At 54.1% G+C, this 22445-nt stretch overlaps 2 protein-coding genes across 7 annotated transcripts in view; one reads left to right on the top strand and one right to left on the bottom strand.

The window, feature by feature from the left end:
* MROH1 (maestro heat like repeat family member 1) overlaps positions 1 to 11880 on the bottom strand; it is a 52655-nt gene extending 40775 nt beyond the window's left edge. For 2 of the 6 annotated variants that reach the window (XM_081918637.1, XM_081918642.1), the window contains exons 1-2: positions 6025 to 6113; positions 3458 to 3897 (exon numbers count right to left, since the gene is read on the bottom strand). In XM_081918637.1, the coding sequence (XP_081774763.1) occupies positions 3458 to 3479 (22 nt within the window). In that variant the 5' untranslated portion in view covers positions 3480 to 3897; positions 6025 to 6113. Of the gene's footprint in view, positions 1 to 3457; positions 3898 to 6024; positions 6114 to 6860; positions 6901 to 10718; positions 11166 to 11771 lie in introns of those variants that run through there. The other 4 variants (XM_081918640.1, XM_081918638.1, XM_081918639.1 and 1 more) reach the window with 4 other exon arrangements.
* An 80-nt stretch (positions 11881 to 11960) lies between these two features.
* Positions 11961 to 22445, top strand: LOC309374068 (testis-specific serine/threonine-protein kinase 5-like). The gene is made up of 8 exons (XM_081918874.1): positions 11961 to 12469; positions 13591 to 13698; positions 15175 to 15377; positions 17796 to 17851; positions 19150 to 19282; positions 19604 to 19719; positions 20853 to 21035; positions 21812 to 22445. The coding sequence occupies exons 1-8, from the start codon at positions 12266 to 12268 to the stop codon at positions 22288 to 22290; spliced, it is 1482 nt and encodes a 493-aa protein (XP_081775000.1). The 5' UTR covers positions 11961 to 12265; the 3' UTR covers positions 22291 to 22445.

Genomic DNA, 22445 nt, shown 5'->3' with positions numbered 1-22445 from the left:
TCACAAGAGGACCATGACGACAGCAGCCCTCCAGGAGAGTCCCTGGGCAGTGAGGCGACTGCCAAGCCGCTTAGTATTCTCTGCACTGCCTCCTAAACAGCACACGGGGAACACGATGGGATACTGGTAAGAGGAGCATTCCTGCTCCCTGGGAGAAGGATGAGAGGCCCTGGGTATTGGAGAGGACGGTGATGATTACCGTATTTTTTGCACCAAACACTCACTTTTTTCCTCCTAGAAAGTAAAGGGAAATGTGCGTGTTATGGGGGGAATGCCTACGGGTGGCATGCCTACGGATTTTCCTCCTCTAAAAACTATGCGCGTGTTATGGTCGGGTGCATGTTATAGAGGAAAAAATACGGTAATTTTCTTCTCATTTCTATACCGTACAGATTATAAAGAAAAAAGATCTCAGAGCGGTTTACCAGATATTAAAACATCAAATAAAACAATCCAGACTAAACGGGATGGTGCTGGTGTCTGCACTGGCAGAGCATGGCCAAATCCTGCATGGGGACGATGGGGCAAAGCGCCCCTTGAAGCCCACTGGCCCTTACAGCACAGGGGCAGGGAACCTTTGGTGGCTCTCTGGAGAGCCCTGGGCTCCAACCCCACCAGCCACAGCAAGAGTCAGGGATGATGGGAGTTGGGATCCTATTGTGGCTCTGTCAGAGGCCTCTGAATGGGAATCAAGTGGAATGCGGCTGCACTTGTGGGCTGCCCCCTTGGAAGCATCTAGCGGGCCACTGCGAGACCCAGAAGGCTGGCCTAGAGGGACCTTTTGTCTGACCCACGGGGCTCCCGCTGCTCCCGGAGGGAGATGGCGTGCTGCACAGAAGGTGAAATTAGCTGCATGATTATTCATTGCTAAAGGTTGGAGGTGCTAAGCAGCTCAGCCAGGAGCAGGAAGCCTCATGTGTGCTCTGCGGAGGCTGCACATCTTGGCTGCAGCGCAGGAAAGGCTGAACAAAGCAAACCCCTTTCGGAGCTACGTGGCAAACGTCCACGGCCACTTATCACATGAGCCACGGCAGACACGGAGGGGTCCGCCATGGAACGCCACTGGAAGTCTGTCACAGAATGTGGCATCTCAGGAACCAAACTTCATTAAAAGGCTTTCCGTGACCTTCCATCTTCTCACACAAATTTTTGCCACCTTTGGCCTAAATTGGCTTAAGACAGAACGCAGCAAAAACATGCAAAAATGTGGTACTTCCGTCCATCTGATCATTCTACCAAAAGTCAAATCCACAGGCAAGAATGATCTGTCTGCCTCCACCCCCTGCGGGAGACACGGGTCCCTTTCAAAGGGCATTTTGACTCTCAAGATGACCCAGAGGTGGTGCCCCGAGGGACCACCTAACCCAGGCATGTTCGGCAGCTGCTTTCAAGCCTCCAGCTGCCTTCCACAATGATCAGGAGGCCGAATCCTGCTTTCCCACCAGCTTCGCAACAGGAATATTGCTGCGCAGCAAAAGCTCTTCTGCATGAATCTGCCACGTTCTAGTCTATTCCTAAGTAGAAAATGCAAAGGCCGACGCCTGCTGCATGCGGAATAAGGGTTCCCTGACTTGCTGCCGTCTCTACAGCGATCTCAAAGCATATTTGCTCTGCATTAACGGGGAAGACAAGCGCACAGGCAGGCTGGCCAGACTGCATTATGAAATGCGAATCGTTCTGCTAGCCTGGTCAATTTATTTTCTATCATATTTTAATCACTCTCTCGGCTGCTGGATCCCTCTCCTCTACTGCTAAAAAGTACTAAAGGGGCAGAATGCTTTTTTTGGGGGGGTGTATTCTGCATCAGGAGCCCAGATGGACAGCATTCTGCAATGCATAAGCAAGAGAAATCTCATGCAGCTGTAAAATTTGCCTGTGTGTCTAAAGGGGGAGCAAGTCAGGAATCTCGCACCCCTGAGACGCCATCCTTGCAGGAGTCCCAAAGTTAATTAGCCGACTTATTGAAGCCATTAACTTCAGTGAGGCTACATTAAAAAGCTTCCCTTTGCAATCTCAGAAGAGTTGCGGGCGCAGGAAGAAAGCCAAGAATAATACGTAGCTGGTCAAGGCAATATCCAATCTATGGGTCAGGGAGACATTTTGGGCAGGAGAAGGGGTTTGTGTCAGGAAGCGCAGCCCTGGTCAACATAAACTCAGTCCAAACCCACCTGAACTGCCCCTGCAGAGATCCTCACCTATCAAACGTCCAGGCCTCTTGCCCTGGAGACTAATAGGCGAGAGTCACCTGGGCATATCAGATTCTTCCTGCAAACAGAGCTACAACCTGCTTTCTCCTCCCTCCTTCAACCGTTGTTCTGGCTGCCTAGGAAGCTGCCTTATACAGAGTGAGGCCATTGTTCCATCTGGCTCCATATTGTCCACACAGACTGGCAGCAGTGGCTCTGCAGGTTTTGGGCAGCGTTCTCCCCCCGCCCTACTTGGCAATGGGTGCAAGGAGGATGGTTAACAGTGATATGCTGCCTTCTTCCCAGTCCAGGGGGCTTACACAGATAAAACAGAAAAAGGTAGAATCACAGAGAAGACCATCATTAAAATGTAATTAAACATTAATAGATTAAAAAAACCTAAAAGGATCAATTAAAAGCGCAAACAATAAAAATATCATGACACCAGTCCTTTCCTCAAAAACAATCAGTTCCTGAAGGCCTGGGGGGATTTTTTTTTTAAAGTCTTCAAATGCCGATTGAAGGACAGCAAGGAGGGAGCCAGCCTGACCTCCCTCAGAAGGGAGTTCCATAGTTCTCTGGGGGCAGCCATGGAGAAGGCCGTCTCCCAAGGCCTCATCCAGAGTGGCCTGTGAGGGAGAAGGGCCTCCCCCAAGAATCTGGGCAGGTTCGTAGGAAGGAATGCAGTCTTTCAGACTGAACATGGGGCCCCCTCCCCGCCAGGCTGATGCTGTGCCACTGACCCCTGGCGCTTAGCCTGGCATTGGGCTCAGGCTTCTCCTTCTGGCTCAGCAGGAGCCCCAGGAAGCCACCAGAAAAGAGTCTCCTTATCCACACTCTAAGACCACTGTGGATAAGGACAGCGCTGTGGATAAGTGTTAACAGCGCTGGCAAATCACTAGTCAAAATGCAACCAGAAAACATTCACAGTTTCCACTTGGGGCACGAGAGAAACCTGACTCTGCTGTAAATGTATTTGGGAGGGTGGCTAGGAACCTAAAACTGGAAGCGGTTACTTTTGCCCTGACCAAGTCTAGTTAGGCAAGAAAACCTTAAATTGGAGTTTGTGGGGGAGGCAGATGACTGCCCCACGCAACTCCACTAAGACCAAAACCAACGGCTGCAAGCTGAAGGCTTCAGTAACCCCTGAAGCCCGTAAAAGTGGTATTGGCTTTGGAAAAATTGCCCCCAAAGCCCCCGAGCCTTTTACCTGCACACAAATACACAGAGAGACACACCAGTCTTGCCTTCCATGGTTCTGCCGTACTTACGTTTCACCCGTGACTCAGACATCCTCCTTGTCTTTGGGTTTCCAGCCCAGTGAACGGAGTCCCGCTGCCCAAAGTGTGAGGTTCCAGAAGACCCTATTTTGGTGCCGGAGGAGGAGGAGGACACGCTCCCGGGCAAATGCCTCTCGTAGTCTGGGAGCAAAGGCTAAGAGTCACTGCTCAGCTCCAGAGCTGGAAGGGCCAGAGTTCATCGTCTGAGGCTCAAGGAAGGGTCGGGGTTGGGAAGCCCCCAGAGAGCCAATTCCCAGTTCCACAGAGACAACCAACAACCAGCAGAGGAGCTCTCTCTATGTCTCCAGATCTCTGGCCATTTCCAGACGACAGGTAACAATGGTTGTTGCCTCCAGCTCCCTCATCCTTTCCAAGAAGAACAGGCAGGAGGGCACTGGGCTCCGGAGCCGCTTCCTTCTTTCTTGCCTGGCCTGTGAAAACAACAAAAGCTCTTAGGACAGGGCTTCAGACATGCTCTTCATGCTCACCTCTATTCATGCTGGAATCTCAATGGGTTTCATTGAGGCAGGAGAAGCAGAAGTAACTTGCGGGCCAAACAAGCTCAATTCAGCTGCATCAATATTGCTGGGAAAGATCAGAGGATTTGAAAGACGAGTGACACAGAGGCAGTGCCTTTCTGGACCAGGGTGTCCACTGAGGGGAGCATGCACAGCTAAAACCAGAAGTCAAAACACAATCCTGGCCCACATGAGAGGCAACCAAACAAGCCACACAATTAGCATTATTTGGAACCTGAAGTCTCCAAAACAAAATAGAATTTCCCTTCCTCAGACACTTTGAATTCGTACGTCATCCCTACAAGAGGAGTTCCACGAGTAACAATAATAGTAATAATAATTTATTATTTATGCCCCGCCCATCTGCCTGGGCTTCCCCAGCCACTCTGGGCGGCTTCCAACAAAATATTAAAATACAGTAATGCATCAAACATTAAGAGCTTCCCTAAACAGGTAAGCAAACAGAGTAATGAGGAGATGCCCCCTTCTCCCTTATCCAGGTTCAATCCTGCTATAAAAAAGACACACAAGATGCTTTCAGCAGAAACTAAGCATACAGGACCCACATGGCAAGGAATCAAACTCTCCCACTAGTCCACTGCCTTCTCCGTCAAAGAGACACGGCCAAGGCCCACTCAGCGCCTGCAGCCCATCCATCAAACTAGCCCAAGGCCCCCCTGGCATCATGCATGACACTGACAGACACTAGACAGACAATGAAGCCACAACAGATAGAATAGAAGGGAGTTGCATACAGATTGTGTAATTGTCAAGAATCCTCCTGACAATTAATGCTAGTTGGTTTAAATTATTTGCCCTAACCTCCCCGGCTGATAGAACATAGGTGACAGAACATAGACAACAACTTTAGAAGTTGTAAAATCGGTGGCTTCACTCAGCAGCCGCTTCACCCTCTCCGCCCCTTGCACAGCCAAGCCCAGAAATGGTGCAAGAGCTTATCCCGAAGGCAGGAGAGCTTCTCCGCCACACTCAGTAATCGGCCACTGCATCTGGGATTAAAGAGATGGGTGTGAGCACTGAAACCTCAGTTTCAAAGCAGAGCACCATTTAACAGGCTTCTTGCTCAGGGAATGACAAGACCCAACAGTCCTCCAGACAGAATTTTAGGAGAACCCGAGATTTATCACAGCCACCGGAACAAATCCCAGGCTGCATTCTGGATGTAGCGAGAGCCCAGCAGGTGAGGAAAACCCCAGAGAGAAACCCTTTGCAAAAGCCACAGACACCAAGGCTTCAAGCCGCAAGCAATTTCCAAGGACATTAGAGGCGGAGAACTCTAAAAGCGGCACCTCAAACACTAAAGCTGCTTGTGGTGGTGGAGAACTCTTCCTGCATCTGAGGAGCTGGACCCCAGACCCCCAAAGCTGCCCTAAGCCTGCCAGCCTTCGAGGGGCACCAAGGCCTCTGCTTGCTTTTGCAGCAGCAGCAGAAGCAGACTCCCAAACGAGGGCTCTGGAAGTCAGGACGCCGCAGACATCGCAACCTTGAGGACGGAAGGAGAAAATGAACATTTCTGGAGGGCTCTTTAAATGCCCGGAGCGGGCGAGTGATGCAAGGGATGCCAGAGGAGAGGAGGGGAAAGAAGAGGATTTGCAGCTGCAAAGAGGAAGCCCGGAGACGCGCCGTCCAGGGTCGGGACGCCGAGCCAGCGAGCGAGGCAGCGGAGAAGGCGGAAGGGGAGCAGCGGAGCCGGGGAGAGAGGAGGCGGCGGATCGGGGCGACGGGGGGGGGCAGAGGCTTCTCCCTTCCCGCGCCCCTCCCACTCCAGGCACCAGCCGCGCCCGGGAAGAGCCCCAGCCCGGGCGGAGGGGCGCCAAGCCGGGAGGAAGGAGGGTCTCCGGAGACCCCGAGCGGACCGGGAAGGCAGGTGGGCAGGAGCCCCGAAAAGCTCGGGGGGAGGAGGAGGCCGCTGAGCCCCCCCCCCCGGACACCTGGGTCCCTCCGCCAGGGAGGGAGAAGCCGAGGGAGCTGCAGCGGGGGGGGGGAGAGAAGTAGCAGCCGCCGCCCCCCCCGCCTTACCTGGTCCGCCTTCCTCCGCGTCTCACCTGCCCGACTGCGCTTCCGGGTATTTAAGGCCCCGCCCCTCACCTGCGAGAAGGGGCGTGGCGTGGAGGAGAGGCCCCGCCCCCTGGCATCTTCCCCGAGAGGAGCGCGGAGAGCCAGGCGCTGGCGGTTCCCTTCGACGCCGCGCCGGAGGGGCAGCCCGGGGCGGGGGCGGGGGCGGGGGCGGGACGGGGGGGCTCAGCGCTGGACAGGTGGGAGCGAGAGGCACCCCCCCCGCATTGCACCCCAGGAAAGAGGCGGCTCCGGTCTCCTCGCGGGAAAACGCAACGGAGACAACGTCCTTTGATTAGAATCGGATCCAAAGCCGAAAGGGGCTCGGCTTGCTGCGCCTGGAGGGGGGGGTCACGACCGGTGATGGGAGCAAGAAGGCGGAGAAGGACACAGGTGCAAGGGGGCGTGGGATGCCCCCGACGGGGGCTTAATGCACGCCCCCCTCCCCCCCCCCGGGCAGCCTGGGGACGGGAGAGCCGAGCCGAGGGTCCTCTTCTCAAGGACGCCGGGCAGGAAGGGCGGCCCCGGGGTCGGGGCTGGAGGGGCGCCCGAGTCCCGCGGCTCTTTCGGAGCCCAGCGCGGCAGAGAGCCCTCCGGCCCCCCGGGCATCCCTCGGCGGCCAGCCAGACCTCCTGCGTCAGGGCCGCCCGTGACGCCGGCGAAGGGCAAGCGGGCAGCAGAGGCGCCCCGGGCCGAAGATCGGGGCATTCCTAGAAGACGAGCTGGAAAGGGGCCCGAGGGTCATCCATCCCAACCCCCGCGAGGCCCGGGTCCCGGTTCTGTGGCTTCCCAAGCCTCACCTGAGCCCGAGCTCGCGCATATTCGCTCTCAGGGAAAAAGCCGCTTTCTCCCCGGCCAGACGAGAAACGGAGGTCTCAGCGCCCCGTCCCCGCCCCGCTTGCCCCGCTGCAGCCGCAATCTCACCGGAAGTGAGGGCTCGCTCATTTCGCTTTCTACCTCTATGGCGCGCTCTCACGACTCCGCCCCTTTCCTCGCGTAAGGCAGAGAAACCGGCGCGTGCGCAGTGAGGAGCAGCTGCCCCGCCCCGCCGCCGCCTCTCTCTCGGCCTTGTCTCGTGACCAGCGAGGCGGAGGGAGGCGCCGCCCCTTCCCTTTCGCCATTGGATAGCAGACCCCCGTCGCGCTCGCTATTGGTCCGCCCCGCACAACGTAGCCCGAAGGTCCCCGCGCGGCGGTTTGCGAGGAAACGCCTCGGTCTCCTAAAGCCATTGGCGGAGAAGGATGCCCGTCACTGGGGAGACACCCCGCCCCCGGCTGAACCGCTTGCAGGCGGGGCCAAACTACAATTCCCATCACCCCTGACCGCTGGTCCTGGGAGCTAGGGATGATGGGAGTTGTAGTCCCAAAACAGCTGGAGGGCCAAGTTTGGCCCCGCCTGTAAAGAACAGGCCAGGCGGAGGAAGGGGAGCTCGGAGGAAGCCCTGGGGTGGGATGGAGGTCGCCCAGAGGCATGCAAATAAGGAAACACACAGACTGATATATATTTCTCTTTCTCTCTCTCTCTCTCTCTCTCTATATATATATACAGTATTAAAAGCTTTTTAAAGTTTTTTTGTGTGAACCGCCTCGAGCCCCAGCTGGGCTAATATATATTTCTTAATAATTATTATATATATAATATGCATATAATTATCCATTCTGAAGGAAATCAGCCCTGAGTGCTCACTGGAAGGACAAGTCCTGAAGCTGAGGCTCCAATACTTTGGCCGCCTCATGAGAAGAGAACTCCCTGGAAAAGACCCTGATGGTGGGAAAGATGGAGGGCACAAGGAGAAGGGGACGGCAGAGGACGAGATGGTGGGACAGTGTTCTCAAAGCTACAAACATGAGTCTGACCAAACTGCGGGAGGCAGTGGAAGACAGGAGGGCCTGGCGTGCTCTGGGCCAGGGGGTCATGAAGAGCCGAACATGACTAAACGACTGAACAACAACAAAAATTATTATTAGCCAGGCTGGGGCTCCAGGCGGCTCATGCAAAAAAAGCTTAAAAAGTCACAGTCACAAAAAATTCCTCAAGCCCTGAATCAAGTTCAAGCCCCATCGAGGCTCTTCTGGTTCCCACTCGGACTCCAGAGAGACTTTCCCCGCGTTGGCGCTGGTGCTTCCCAGGCAAACCAGTGCCAGGGGAGGGGAGGCCTGGATGGAGTCGCCTTCCTCCTTCCCCCCCCCCCAAGGGGCAGGGAAAGCGGTGGTTGCTGGGCTGCCCTGTCCCCATTTCCCAGAGGGAAGCCCCCTACAGTCAACAGAGCCTTCCTTGGCAGTGCCGTCTTCCACCCCCCACCCCCCAGCATACATCACATCTCAAGAGAACGCAACAAAGTCAAGTTTCTGCAAGACACCAAGGACACTTGTTAAGCTCTTAAAAAGAAAAAGGGGCCACAAGGCTCTTGCTGATGATTCAAAGATGTGGCAGGTTCCCCCCCCCACACACACACACCCCAAAGGCGCCCTCCTCCTCCATGGTCTCCCCAGAAAGATGGAGGCCAAGGACAGGGTCCCCTTTAGTCCAGGGGGCGCTTCTAGGCCCCAGATGGACCAGCTTGGCTGCTCACTGATGTCCCCACCCAGCAGAGATGGACCCAGCAGCACAGGGGTTGGCACTGGGCAGCCCACGTCAAGATGGGAATTCTCACAAAAAGGACAACATCCCCAGGCTGATGCACAAACTTTTTGCCTGGCAAAGGTCCCATGAAACTAAAACTCTTGCCTTAGTGGTACAATAGGGAGTAACAGCTCACAGATCCTCTGCCCATATTTTTGAACATTTTACTTTCTCATGATTCAGCACATGCTTGCAAAATCCAGTGAGCTCCAGTCTTGGGTACAGTTCAGAACACAGAACAGTATGTGCAGCATCTCTGGAATAAGTTAAAACTATACAACGTCATGGGACACAGGTGGCGCTGTGGGTTAAAGCCTCAGCGCCTAGGACTTGCCGATCGAAAGGTCGGCGGTTCGAATCCCCGCGGCGGGATGCGCTCCCGCTGCTCGGTCCCAGCGCCTGCCAACCTAGCAGTTCGAAAGCACCTCCGGGTGCAAGTAGATAAATAGGGACCGCTTACCAGCGGGAAGGTAAACGGCGTTTCCGTGTGCAGCTCTGGCTCGCCAGATGCAGCTTTGTCACGCTGGCCACGTGACCCGGAAGTGTCTTCGGACAGCGCTGGCCCCTGGCCTCTAGAGTGAGATGAGCGCACAACCCCAGAGTCTGTCAAGACTGGCCCGTACGGGCAGGGGTACCTTTACCTTTACCTTTATACGTCATCCTACCATAAAATAAAGTCATTCTGCCGTTCTGGAAGAACCACATTGCACACATCGCTAGGTACAGTAATACATTTCAGCCTCCCACCACAGACCCTCCAGCTTTTTTCTTTTTTGCAAAGGAAAATTAACAAACGAATGAATGCTTTGATTCCTGCACATAGCCCCTTCAGAAAGGCTCCCTTCCTCATCCCCACAGGCCAGAGAGGTTACTTAGGAAGCATGCTTAAAATCACATTCAACTGCCGTTACACTCGAAGGTGGCTAAAGAGTGGCAAAGAGGTGAACTTCCCCTGCACTGTTTAACAAATAAGACCATGGTCTAAGAAGAATAGGATTGGCGCTCGGTGGCAGAGGATTTGTCTTGGATGCAGAAGGCCCCACATTCACTCCCTGGCATCCACACTTTCAATAAATAAAAGCTAAGAAGACAGTTGTGGTTCAGGGAGTGCAGGCAGCCCCATGTTCAGTCCCCAGTGGCATCTCCCCTGGACCAGAAATGCTGGAGAGCCATTGCTGCAAGTCAGTATAGAATATAATACTGAGCTGGATCAGGAACGCGGGGAGCGCGTTGTGGATTAAACCACAGAGCCTATTACTTGCCGATCAGAAGGTCAGCGGTTCAAATCCCCGCAATGGGGTGAGCTCCCATTGCTTGGTCCCTGCTCCTGACAACCCAGCAGTTCAAAAGCACGTCAAAATGCAAGTAGATAAATAGGTACCACTCCGGCGGGAAGGTAAACGGCGTTTCTGTGCGCTGATCTGGTTCACCAGAAGCGGCTTCGTCATGCTGGCCACATGACCCAGAAGCTGTACGCCGGCTCCCTTGGCCAGTAAAGTGAGATGAGCGCCGCAACCCCAGAGTTGGCCACGACTGGACCTAATGGACAGGGGTCCGTTTACCTTACTGAGCTGGATCACAGACCCAGCAAGGTCTGACTGGTTACAGAGCAGCTTCCTCTGTTCCCAAGACCCCTCCTCAATCAGACCCAAGGCTCATTGGGTTCAGCCTCCTGTTCCCTGCAGTGGGCAAGTAGGTGCCCCAGAAAGCCCACAGGCAAAATTCCGCTTGTAATACAATAAGAGACTATATAAGTTTTAAGAGAAGCAATAAAATAGAATTGAAAATCCATTTGAAGGTTTAAAGCAGACATGCTGCAGGCCATGTGAATTACTGTGATCTGTGGACTACTTTTCTTCTTGTGGTGTCTGTATTCTGAGCCTGCCCTTCCCCAACCCCCAGCCCCACATCCAGCAAGCGCTGGCAGGTCAGATCCTAGCAGGGATCTCTCCAATATATTTTATCCATCTTGTCACTGGATCCTCGCTGCTGACCGAGGTTGCTATCTGACACAAAGATCAAACACTTGTTCTTACTTGGGATTTCTGCCTGAAGCAAAAGCGTGCAACTGTTTTCCACCAACCTCTAAGCAAGAGGGAGCTTCAGCTGATGGCACCAGCTTCCAGGAGGAGATGATGGCATCAGCACACAGGTTCTACTGGGATGCCCACTGAATCTGCCAGTTAGTAAGTGCCGGTTGCCGTCCTTGAGCCGTGTTCAGAGTCTGTTATCTCCATAAGCCAAGTTTCTGTCAAGAGGCATCTTCCAGCCCCAGAGAAGAGAGTGGGGGGCTTACCTTGCCAAGGAACATGGGACCCGATCAGAGCTATTAGGTCGGGACCTCAGATCTATTGCTAACTCGCCCACAGCAAGGGGAGTCTTGCCTTCCTTCTTGACCCTCAGTTTTCATTCCTGCAGGGAAGGTTTGGCTGTCCTGCCTCCCTCACCGCTGCAGGAGCAAGAGAGAAAGGAGGAGAAATATATCCAGCGCTGCAAGATTGCTGTGGACCAGCCTCTGTCCAGGAGCGCTCCCAGAGAAGAGGCCGGGAAGGACCTCTGTGCCACCTGCTGGAGCGGCTTGGAAATGATTCCACTGATCCTCACGGCTCCTCGCTTCAGGGATGATCTATATTCTGTCGTAGCACAAGGCTGCGACTGGATAGGGACATGTTTTGGCTGCCAAAGTCACAGAAGCTGGGGAGGCTTGGCACCTGCTGTGAATGCGTCAGTTTTGCTTGCTGCTCCAGGGTGGTGTGAGAGCTGGACTGAGAATATAGGGAGCTGCCTCAGGCCCTTGGTTCATTGACGCCAGTATTGCTTACACTGACCGGCAACAACTCTCCGGGGTTTTAGGCAGGATTCTTTACCAGGCCTCCCTAGAAAGGCCAGGAACCGAGACGGAGACCTTTCACATGCCAAGCAGACCCTCTGTCACTGAACTGTGGCCACAGGAATCGGGAGACCAGAGTTCAAATCCTCCGTCAGTCGCCAGGCTCACTGTGCCACTCACTGCCAGCCGTCCTTTCTTGGCAATAACAATAACTCAAGCCAAACGACCCCAGCCGCGTGCCCACAACTCACCTGCCCACCTGAGAAGCAGCCCTGCGTGTTGTGAAGTGGTGATGGGCTTGCCGCTGCCTGTGCCCTTTGCGGCTCCTGCCTGTGGGGACCCCGGTGGGAGTGACGCAGGGCAGCGCCTGCCCCCCTCCCCGAGGCCACAGGTTCTAAAACTGCTTGTTACGCCTTGGTTCTAGAACTCTGCCTCTGGAATGCTTGTTCCGCCCCCGTCACTGTGGAAACTTCTGCATCTGAATAGCAACAAGGACTCTCTGGTCTTGCCCTTCCCTGTGCTCGGCCAGTGGCAGCCAAACCACTCAAAAGATGCGAAGGGGGCCGTGCTAAGTGCTAAGGGCGAGAGAGAGGCTACCACTGGGGTGCTTTCCCTGCCTTGTAGAGCTGATGTGCTTATCTGGACTCTGGTTCCTCTGAAGTTTCCTGCCCGCCTGGGTGCAGCCCCTGCCCCTTGGCCTGTCGCAAGAGAGGGTCCTCCTTGCCGCCCTCCCGAGAGAGAGAGCCGTGGGCCATGAAGAGCTTCTCTAAGCGTGAGGCGGACAGGAGGACGTTCCTGGAACAGGTTCGGGAAAGCAAGGAAAATGGCTACCTCCTCTCTTCCAAGAAGATAGGCTCGGGAGCCTTCTCCAAAGTCTACCTGGGTTATGCCACCCAAGAGAAAATGATGCAGAACTACAAGCTGGCCTCAGACCTCAGGAGCAAGCGGCACTCCATGGTGGGCACAAGAGCAGGGCTGGGAGGGAGGGAGGTGGGGAGTGCCAGTGGGTGGGGGCACCAGGAAAGAGTCTTGCCCAGCAGAAGTCTCACCACGGCTTGGCTGGCTCCCGTTCCCCCCAAGAAGCCTCCTTCAGGCTCTGTTGTGGAACTGCCCACTCCGCTTGCCACAGTTCCTACAGCATACATTGGCCTGCTGGGTCCGGCCAAAAGAGGCCTGTCCAGCCCACCACCCTCTTCTCACAGGGGCCAACCAAGGTGACCATTATGGGAAGCCCACAAGCCGTTTCTGAGCACAGCAGCAGCACACACCAGGCTTGTGCTCTCCAGCGACTGGCATTCAGGGGTGCAATAACTGCCTCCTGCAGTGGACGTAGAACCTAGATACCATGAGTTGGTAGCTCCGGCCCATCCAGAACCAAATGGACTGCTGGGTCCAAAAGTGATGCCCAGGAGCGGCACCATGAATGGGCTCTGGCAGGATTCTGAGCACCAGCCGCTGCCCAAGGATGTTAGCTGTGGTCGCTGACCCTGGGTCAAATCCATGCCCTTGGGCAGCCCACAAGCAACCGATTAATTCAAAATACACCTGGAAACAGTCACCTTTTCCCCAGCATATCTTCGTTCCTTCCTTCCTTTGCCCTGACTTGACCAAATTGTTGTGTGTGCATCTCTCATCACGTGTTGGGTCATCACGTGTTCCCCCACACCCCAGACTGAAGGCAACTGTGCAAGGGGGGGGGGACGTCTGGATGCTTCACTGTCTGCCTGCCTTCACTCCAAGACAGGGCATCTTGGTGCAGTGAATGCCAGGCCAGCCTGGGGGGATTGCTCACCCGTAGGGAGATTTTCCCCACAGGGGGAATGGAGTGTTGTGAATGGAGTCCGGCCAGGAAGATCGGCTTCCTGGATTAAGAAGTTTGGGACAGAGCTGCTTCCTAGAGATGGCCTTGCACAGCAGATCCTCACCTGCCCACAGACACCAGTGGGCGTCCATTGTGTTGAGTTGATGCAGGAAGCAGCCCCCACCAGGAAGTTGCCCTTGCAGGCGAAGGCAGAATGGCTCAACTCACACACACCTCCTTGAGCTCCACATTCAAACTCTGCTTTCTCTTCTCCCAGGTTGCTATAAAGATCATCTCAACGGCAGAAGCACCTGTAGAATATACCAAAAAGTTCCTCCCAAGAGAAATCTACTCCCTCAATGTTACCTACAAGCATCTTAATGTGGTGAGTCCGTGGGTGGCCTGCTGTGGGCCATTTGTGCTTAGGACAGGAAGTTTCACGAGTTCCACCTGCTGACCTCACACACACACACCCCATGTCAGGTGTGAAGGACAACCTGTAATTGAGACACAGGCTTGGCAGACCCAGAAGTAATGGATGAGGCACACAGACCCTACTGGCAGGTGGCATAGAGTTGGCAGGAGCCAGTCTGGCTTGAGCCAAAAGGGGTTAAAAGGCAAGTTGCCTCCAGAGCCCAGACAAGAAGTCACAGCAACAAGCTGGGCATGTTGGGAAAGTGAGAAAAGAGAGGCTGACCCTTCACAGCCCAGCCCCAAGACGGAAATCCTTTATTTCCCAGGGACATTGATAAAATTGCAGCCTTAAATAGTGAGCGAACACCCTGTGGCTGACTTCTTATGCAGTAGAAACCCGGAGGATATTCTCACAAATTTGACCCCCAAAACTCAACATGAGACTTTGGATTTTGTTCCCCACCCTGATTATGCTCAGAGGACATGGTTGGTGTGGAGCAGCCCTCACTCACCTCACGCTAGCTCCCTTTGAGCATCCCAGAGTCTGCACCTGTACGGCTGCTCTTTGCAACCACATCCAAGACCACAGGGGCTGACTCTTCCAGGCAGACGGCAGCCATTTGTTTGTGTGTGTCATTCATGTGGCACATCTTGCATGGCATGCCTTGCACTCAGGCAGTCAAATGTGCCGCAGTTCCAAAGGATAATGGAAGTATCCAAACAGTTCCACTAGCATAAGCACTTTTTCAAAAATATATTGGGTTTTTCACTAATTAATACAAAATGTATAAATTGGTGAAAAAACAATAAAAAATTATTATTATTTTTAAGTGATTATGCTAGTGGAACTGTTTGGATACCCCCATTATCCTTTGGAACTTAACCATTTCAAACATTAAAATACAAGGTTCTTTTGAACCTTCAGATCTCCCTCCACCCCAGGTTCCATGTTGAAGATCAGCTTTGCTGCATCTTTTACCCTTATCCATATATTAAATATCCATAATTATCATTTAAAATTTCCCATTACAAGTGTCATTACATGCCTACCAATAATTTTAACTGTTTACAGTGATCTTCTAAATAAGTTAAAAATGTACTCCAGTCTTTTAAAAAATACTTGATCTTCCTGGTTTTGGATCTTCCCCGTCAGTTTCACCGTCAGTTTCATCTGCCGTTCTTCTTTTGTTGGTACTTCTCCTTCCTTCCTGGCATAAGCACTTTTGTCTGTTCAGCAGAACTTTTGCTCCTCTCCCACTGACCCTACACAGGTCGGGGTTCTTTCCCCCACATTCTGGGACACAGGTGGGCAGAGGAAAGGAAGGCAAAAGTCCTTGCACTTGTGGAACTGCTTAGCTCAGTGGATGCCAAACTCTTTTGGGTCCCCCATCCTCTTGGGCAATCCATCCGGGTCCCCTTGTGACGAGGGTGGGCTGCTCCCCTGCAGATCCAGCTCTACGAGATGTACCGGAACAGTAAGCGCACCTACCTGGTCCTGGAACTGGCCTCCCGGGGAGACCTCCTGGAGCACATCAACGCCACATCGGACAGGAGGGAGCTTCCTGGGCTGGAGGAAGAGGAGGCACGAAGGCTTTTCCGGCAGATTGTCAGTGCCGTGGCACACTGCCACAATGTCGGCATCGTCCACAGGTGACAGAAATGGCTGGGGGGGGAGGGGAATAGCCGGGAGGCGGTGGCACGGAAGAGTCACTTCTGGGGCCTGGAAGACCTCCAGGGTCACCCCCAGATTCCCTCTCAGGAAGAGGAAGGCAGCACCCAGGGGTCCAGCCCCAGAGAAAAGGGCTGCCTTGTTGTCTTTCTGGGCCGCGGTGGGAAATGATTTTTAGGCTAAGAGTTTGTTTTCTTAAAATATACATCACTTCCCACCAAAAAGCGACTCACAATCCAAGGTCAGCAATAAAACTGCATCACAACATTCCCAAAAGCTCTGCTGTAGCAGCAGCAGCAGGATCAGACCAAATGTGGGGGGGAGGGGGTCATGTGGTTCAGCCTCCTGTTCCACACCTCCCCTTGTTCTGCTGTAAGCCACCCAGAGGGGCTGGGATAAATACCCAGATGGGCAGGGTATGAATAAATTTATTATTATTATTATTATTATTATTATTATTATTATTATTATTATTATTCTGGCTGGTGACTGTGAGATGCCCCAAAGAGAAGCCTGAAAGCAGGACCTGAGTGAACAGGCATAACAACAACAACAACAACAACAACAACAACAATTTATTATTTATACCCCGCCCATCTGGATGGGTTTCCCCAGCCACTCTGGGCGGCTTCCAACACAATATTAAAACACAGTAATGCATCAAACATTAAAAGCTTCCCTGAACAGGGCTGCCTTCAGATGTCCTCTAAATGTCATATAGTTGTTCTTCTCTTTGACATCTGGTGGGAGGGCGTTCCACACGGCAGGTGCCACTACCGAGAAGGCCCTCTGCCTGGTTCACTGTAACTTGGCTTCTCGCAGGGAGGGAACCGCCAGAAGGCCCTCAGCGCTGGACCTCAGTGTCCGGGCAGAACGATGGAGGTGGAGACGCTCTGGGTGCTGCTCAAATTCCCAGGAAAACAGAGTGTTTGGCCTGGCACCAGAGTTATGACAAGTTTAGTGCACTGGAAAGGTCTCCCTGGGGAGAGCATCCACAGGCCCCATTCCCAGCTGGGAACCCTCAATGGGGGGGTAGGGGGAGAGGCTGAAGCAATAGGTGGGGCTAGGAGAGAAAATGAGCAAGAGCAGAGACAAAATTGGGCTGAGCCATGGGCAGGACTCAGGACTCCAGGGGACATTCTGACCGTTTCAAAACCAGGTGTTTCTACCAGTTCCCACATCTTTCTATCCGTTGTCCAGGCAGGCAAGAGGCACTGTCTCAGCTGAAGGACACATTCCAGCCAGGCAAGTATAGGCCATTGATCAAGATGGGTGAGCAGAGCAGTCTGAGGGGAAAATGTGGCTCAGAGTCCCAAGAGTCTTGGTACTTGAAAGGCTGGCTGCATTTTAAAAAAAGTTTTGGAAAACTATGATGATCTATGCATACTGCTTGTCCTTCAAGAACAGGTGAAATATAAGAGGGCAAAAGTCCCAGAAGTGATGAAGCAAAAATATGCACAATAGACTTAACATAAGGAACACTAATTATCTAGCTGAAATGGTAAAGATAATAGTTTGCCCAGCTTCCTATAACTTTTATTTATTGAATTTATGGGTGAAATCCTAATTAATTGTGTTGTAAGACATTTCTGCAGTAGTAATTAATAAAGTTTTATAGCATTGGAAATGGAAAAAAATATATATGAAAGGCTGGCTGTATTTGGTCCTCAGTCCTGAGGCGCCTCACCCCTAACTTGCCGTCTTTCACAAAAAGGGCCCAGGACACACAAATATCGCTTTGAATTCGACTTCCTAGTTCTGCCTTCATACTCACCAGTTTTGGACTGATACACAGATTGTTTAATAACCCCAAAGGGCACTGCAGGTCTGCACACTTTCCAGGATACGACTCATTCATTTGAGTGTTTCCAAGTTGGCCTTCATTCTGACAGCACTGAAGGGCCAGGACGACTCTGGGCGAAACAGTCCTAGACAGCCATGCAAACACAGCTCTATCATTTTATATTATTCTCTTTTAGCTTTTCTGCCTGTGGCAGGAGATTGCAAGGCAGGCAGGCAATGTCTGCTGGATGTTTCAGAGTGATCTTGTGCGCAGGCCTGAGCATGGGAGCTTCCTCAAGCATCTCTGGTCCCCTCTGGCTGGTGTGCTGCTTCGCCTTCTGCCACAGCAGACCCAGATTGTTGCAAAAAGACCCAAACAGCAGTTGAAAATCAATAAGCAGCCTTAAGGGAAACCTGCAGGTTGTTTGGATTCTTTGTAGCAGGTCTGTTTCCAGGCTCCTCCTAGCGCTTACTAATGAGTCTGCAAACCTCAGTGCACATTCTTGTTCTTTCCTCCATCTGCACATCTGCATGCTCTCATGGTGCACCTGGGTAAGTAGAGAGAGAGAAGATCTGTAGCCCATTCAAGCTCCTTTTGCTGCTTTTTGTTCCCTCAGAGACTTGAAATGTGAGAACATTTTACTGGATGAACGTGGCTTCATTAAGCTGACTGGTGAGTTTCCTTGCATGGGGACAGAGAGAGCAGCCTCCCATCAGCCAGCATCATTTGTTTATGTCAAGTGAGCACTGGGTTCAAAATACAGCAGCCAGTAACCCAGATAAGGGAGCCATGGCCAGAGGACCTCAGGGCATTCACTTAGCGAAATAAGAGCATGTTTAAGGACATCAAATTAGGCTTCCCCTTCTACATAAAACAGCCATTTCCCTCCTTGCAGCACCGCGATATGAGGTCTCGCCACCCGCCAACCCACCCCAATTTTAATGTTTTCAGAAATTCAGCTGGGACACACTAATTCTCTTGTGAGAGGTATATAGAGAATTTATGACCCCAAAGCATTTCTGTATCTCTCCCAAGGAAAATTGGACGGATAAAATCTGCTTGGCAAAGCTGCATCCTCCAGTCGCCTCAAGGGAATTAAAATGGAAGGATTTATTGGTCCTTATTGGCAGAGGCTGTGGAAACGTCACTCCCAGAAGCAGGATCTTCTTAGTGGGAGCTTCTGCCTCCTTTTATCAGCTGTGGCCAAGCCTCCCTTTGGTTGCTCCCACTGCCCCACCCAATTCCCAAAAGCAATAATGACCAGCTGGGAAACTTGGGCATGGATGAAGTGGTTGAGGGATGCAGCCCCTAAAACAGCCATTAATTTGCTTTCTTACTTGTTTATTGGTTGGTTTGTCTGTCTGTTTCCTGCCTTTTTCTCTGACAGCTTACAGATAAAAACAAGAAAACCTGCTGAAAACCTGGAAAAACCAATAATAAACAAACAATAAGCCATTGACAGAACTAAAACTACAGTGGTACCTCGGGTTACAGATGCTTCAGGTTACATATGCTTCAGTTTACAGACTCCACTCACCCAGAAATAGTACCTCAGGTTAAGAACTTTGCTTCAGGATGAGAACAGAAATCGTGCTCTGGCGGCAGAAGGAGGCCCCATTAGCTAAAGTGGTGCTTCAGGTTAAGAACAGTTTCAGGTTAAGAACGGACCTCTGGAACGAATTAAGTATGTAACCAGAGGTACCACTGTATATTCATATATAAAACCAGTTTAAAACACGCCACTAAGTACAATGAAAACAGCTCTTTGATTCAAAGCAGTCCATTCCCCAAAGTCGGTTGGAGCAAGGAAGTTTTCACCTTCTGGGGGAAGGACAGAGAGGAGGGAGCCCCTCCCCAGCTGGTGCCTTCCAGGTGTTGGCAGCCCAAAATGCCCAGAGAGCCCGAGGCTGGCAAAGGCTCTTCTAAGCTGCCAGAGGGAGAGCTGGTCTTCTTCTCTGCCCCCACTGCAGATTTTGGGTTTGCCAATCGCTATTCCCTGAAGAATTCCCTAATGAACACCTTTTGTGGCTCCGTGGCCTACACTGCCCCTGAAATCCTCATGAGCAAGAAGTACAATGGGGAGCTGGCTGACCTATGGAGCCTGTGAGTACAATTGGGGGGCAGAACTGCTGGAGCAGGGGGGGGGGCACCAGGGTCATGCCAGGGATGGGGCCTGGGCAGGCACAGGCAACAAGCCAAAAGGGCTGTGTGTCTCATTGGTTAGAGAGCATCTGCTCTGCAGGTAGAAGGCATCTCAAGGTAGGTCTGGAAATATCCTGCAGGAACCCTGGAGAGCCCTTGAGGCAGCCAGGACAGGCCATACTGGGCTAGACAGACCTACAATGGATGCTCTGGCCCAGAGAGGAAGCCTCTTGCCCTGGGCCAGCTGGCGGTGACCCCTCTCTGAACTCCTCCTTCCCGCAGTGGGGTGATCCTCTACGCCATGGTGACAGGGAAGCTCCCCTTCAAGGAGCGCCAGCCACACAAGATGATCCACGTGATCAAGCAGGGACTGGCTTTCCGACAGCCCATCTCACCAGGTAATGGCGTGGCGACACACGGCTCTGCTGCAGGGGCCGGGGGGGGGGGGGAGGGAGGCTCAGCTGGGCCCACATCTGCCACCCCAGCACCCAAGAAGAGGGGGAGACGGGCGCGCCTTCTTGAAACCACTAGGAGGACATTTTAAAAATGCCATTAGAGTTGCATTTCCTTACAGCTCCAGAGCCCCAAGGCTGTTCTGCAATCTCCAGGTGCTTTGCAGAATCTCCTGTACCGCACTTGCAGAATTCCCTGTCGGTGGTCAGGAGGAACAGCAGCACCGCCAGAGCCACCCTCAGCCAGTGCCAGGGAAGAGGATGCAGCCGCCGCAGACACATTGCCTGGAGCTGCCCCTTCCCGCTGGCACCAGCACCTCAAAGCAAATTCTTGCTGGAGCTAGAGTCAAGTCAAAGCAGGCAGTGCCCAAGGCTGTGGCTCTCGCCCCAGCGCTTTGCTCCTCCTTCCTCTGGTGCAGGGGTAGGCAAACTAAGGCCCGCGGGCCGGATCTGGCCCTATTGCCTTCTAAATCCCAGGACACAGATGGTCCGGGAAACAGCATTTTTTTACATGAGTAGAATGTGCCCTTTTATTTAAAATGCATCTCTGGGGTATTTGTGGGGCATAGGATTTTGTTCTTTCCCCCCCAAACAAAAATAGTCCGGCCCCCCAGAAAGTCTGAGGGACAGTGGACAGGCCCCCTGCTGAAAAAGTTTGCTGACCCCTGCTCTGGTGTCTCAAGTTCACCCAGTGCTTCTGGCCTGGCCCTGCTCTAGACTCTGGCAAAGGTCACATGGTCATTCACACTGCATCCCAGTGCTGTGAGCCCGACCACACGCATCAGGCTGGCTGGCATCAGTGGCTCCTTTACAGCATTTCCAATGGAGGCTCTACAGCTACCTGCACTGCGGGCATGTGATTAGTTCTGTGCCCTGTGCCAGGTTCCCTGTGCCACTGCAGGATGCCAGTGAAGGGGTGCGGCCATAACCCCTTACCCTGTGCCAGAGGGTGCAAGGACAAGATGCAGGGCTGCAAGCCAGCCAGCCGCACTTGAGATTCCGCAAGGGAAACGGAGGCAGATCTCCTGGCCCAGGCGCCGCTGTGCTGTGGGTCTCACCAGCCCTTCTCCCTGCTGCAGAATGTCAGAACCTGATTGAGGGCTTGCTCCAGCTGAAGCCAGCTGCCCGCCTGGGCCTGCAGCAAGTGGCCACGCACCGCTGGATGCTGCCTGCCACGTCGGCCATCTTCCACCGAGTGATGAGCTCCATGGGGGTCCACCCGGAGTGCAACCTAAGCCCAGAGAAGTCCCAAGCGGCACAAGGTGAGCGGCCAGGACCCCAGCTGCCCCCCTGAGAGCAACACACCCACCCCCTGCCCCGAGGGAAGCAGACAAGGACAGGCAGGACAGACCCACAGGCCATCACCCAGGGAAGCAGGGAGCCACCCTGCAGGCGCAGCGCAGCCTCTGCCTCTTTGGGTAACAGGGAACCCCGTTCAGGAAGGTACAACAGACCAGGCCTCTGTGTGTCTACAGAGCTGCCCTGTCCTGGGCACCCTTTCTGGGCCAGAAGCTCTGCCCCCTGCAGGCAGCCACCTCCAGGACCAGACCCCTTGGGTGGCAGCCAGGCCAGAGAGCGGCAGGTGAAGGAACAGGGGCAGCTCTTCCTAGCCCTGGGGCATAATGGGGGTTCTCCTGCTCCTTAGGCTGGGCTGAGGCTGACAGGGAAAAGAAATACCCGGGGGCTGCAAGTGTGTGGGGGGTAGTGGGGAAGTGAAAAGGTTCAGTGTTATGGGGTGACCTGGGAAGGCTCCTTCTGAGCCAGTGTCGTAGCGTGGGTTGCTGGCACCCGGGGCGGCCAAGTGGTCTGCCTGATATGCTCCCTCAGAAATGTGTGCCTGTCGCCACGGCCCCCCTAACCCCCCTGTTCTGACCCCCTTCGCCTGCAGCTGGGCTTCTCCCAGGAGTCCTTGCAGAGCCCCTGGCCAGCCCCATGTGTTGCGGGCTGGAAAGCGCCCACCTCGCCGGGCAGAAAGGGCGATGCAGCCCCCGTGCGCCCTCCCCGCTGCTCCTCCGGTAACCGGCTCCCCTTTTTGCAGTGGAGACCCTGGGCGCCACGTCGCAGCTGCCGGACCTGGAGAGCTCGGCCAAGGCGTCGGAGGGCGCCAAGGAGGGCCAGGTGCGTCCCACGCCGCGCGCCGCCTCGGCCACGGGCGCCTTCCCGGCGCGGGCGGCCAAGGTGGCGGCCGAGAAGAAGAGCAGCCCCGACGGGGCGGCCGGCGCGGCCAACTGCATCCTCCAGCTGCCGTCGCCGCGCAAGACGGAGCGCCCGCCGCGCCTCTCGCTCTACCGGCCCAGCCTGCTCAGCAGCCTGCAGCCCTTCCACCACCTGCCCAACTTCCGAAAGCCCGGCTCGGGCTTCTCCACCAGCGCCTACGTGAGCAGCAAGCGGCTGGCCGACAAGGTGCCGGCGCGGGCGGCGGCGCTGGGCGCAGGCGGCGGCAGCGGCGGCGCGGGCAGCTCGGCCAGCCTCTCCAAGCAAGTGCACTCCCTGTACACCATGACGCCTTGCCCGTGAGACGCCGCCGCGCAAGTCCTGCGCAAACTGCAGCCGTCCGCCCGTCCGTGCGACCGTCCAGTGGAGCCGGTGCCTCCCCTTGGCCGCGCCCTGGGCGGGGGACACAGCGCCCAAGGACCGGATGCAGTGAGCACTATTAAAGATTATTCAGAGTC

Source organism: Podarcis melisellensis (genome assembly GCF_964234715.1).
Source record: "Podarcis melisellensis genome assembly, chromosome: 7".
NCBI lineage: Eukaryota > Metazoa > Chordata > Lepidosauria > Squamata > Lacertidae > Podarcis > Podarcis melisellensis.
The sequence above is the reverse complement of the archived record's forward strand: the minus strand, read 5'-3'. Positions and strand labels throughout refer to the sequence as shown.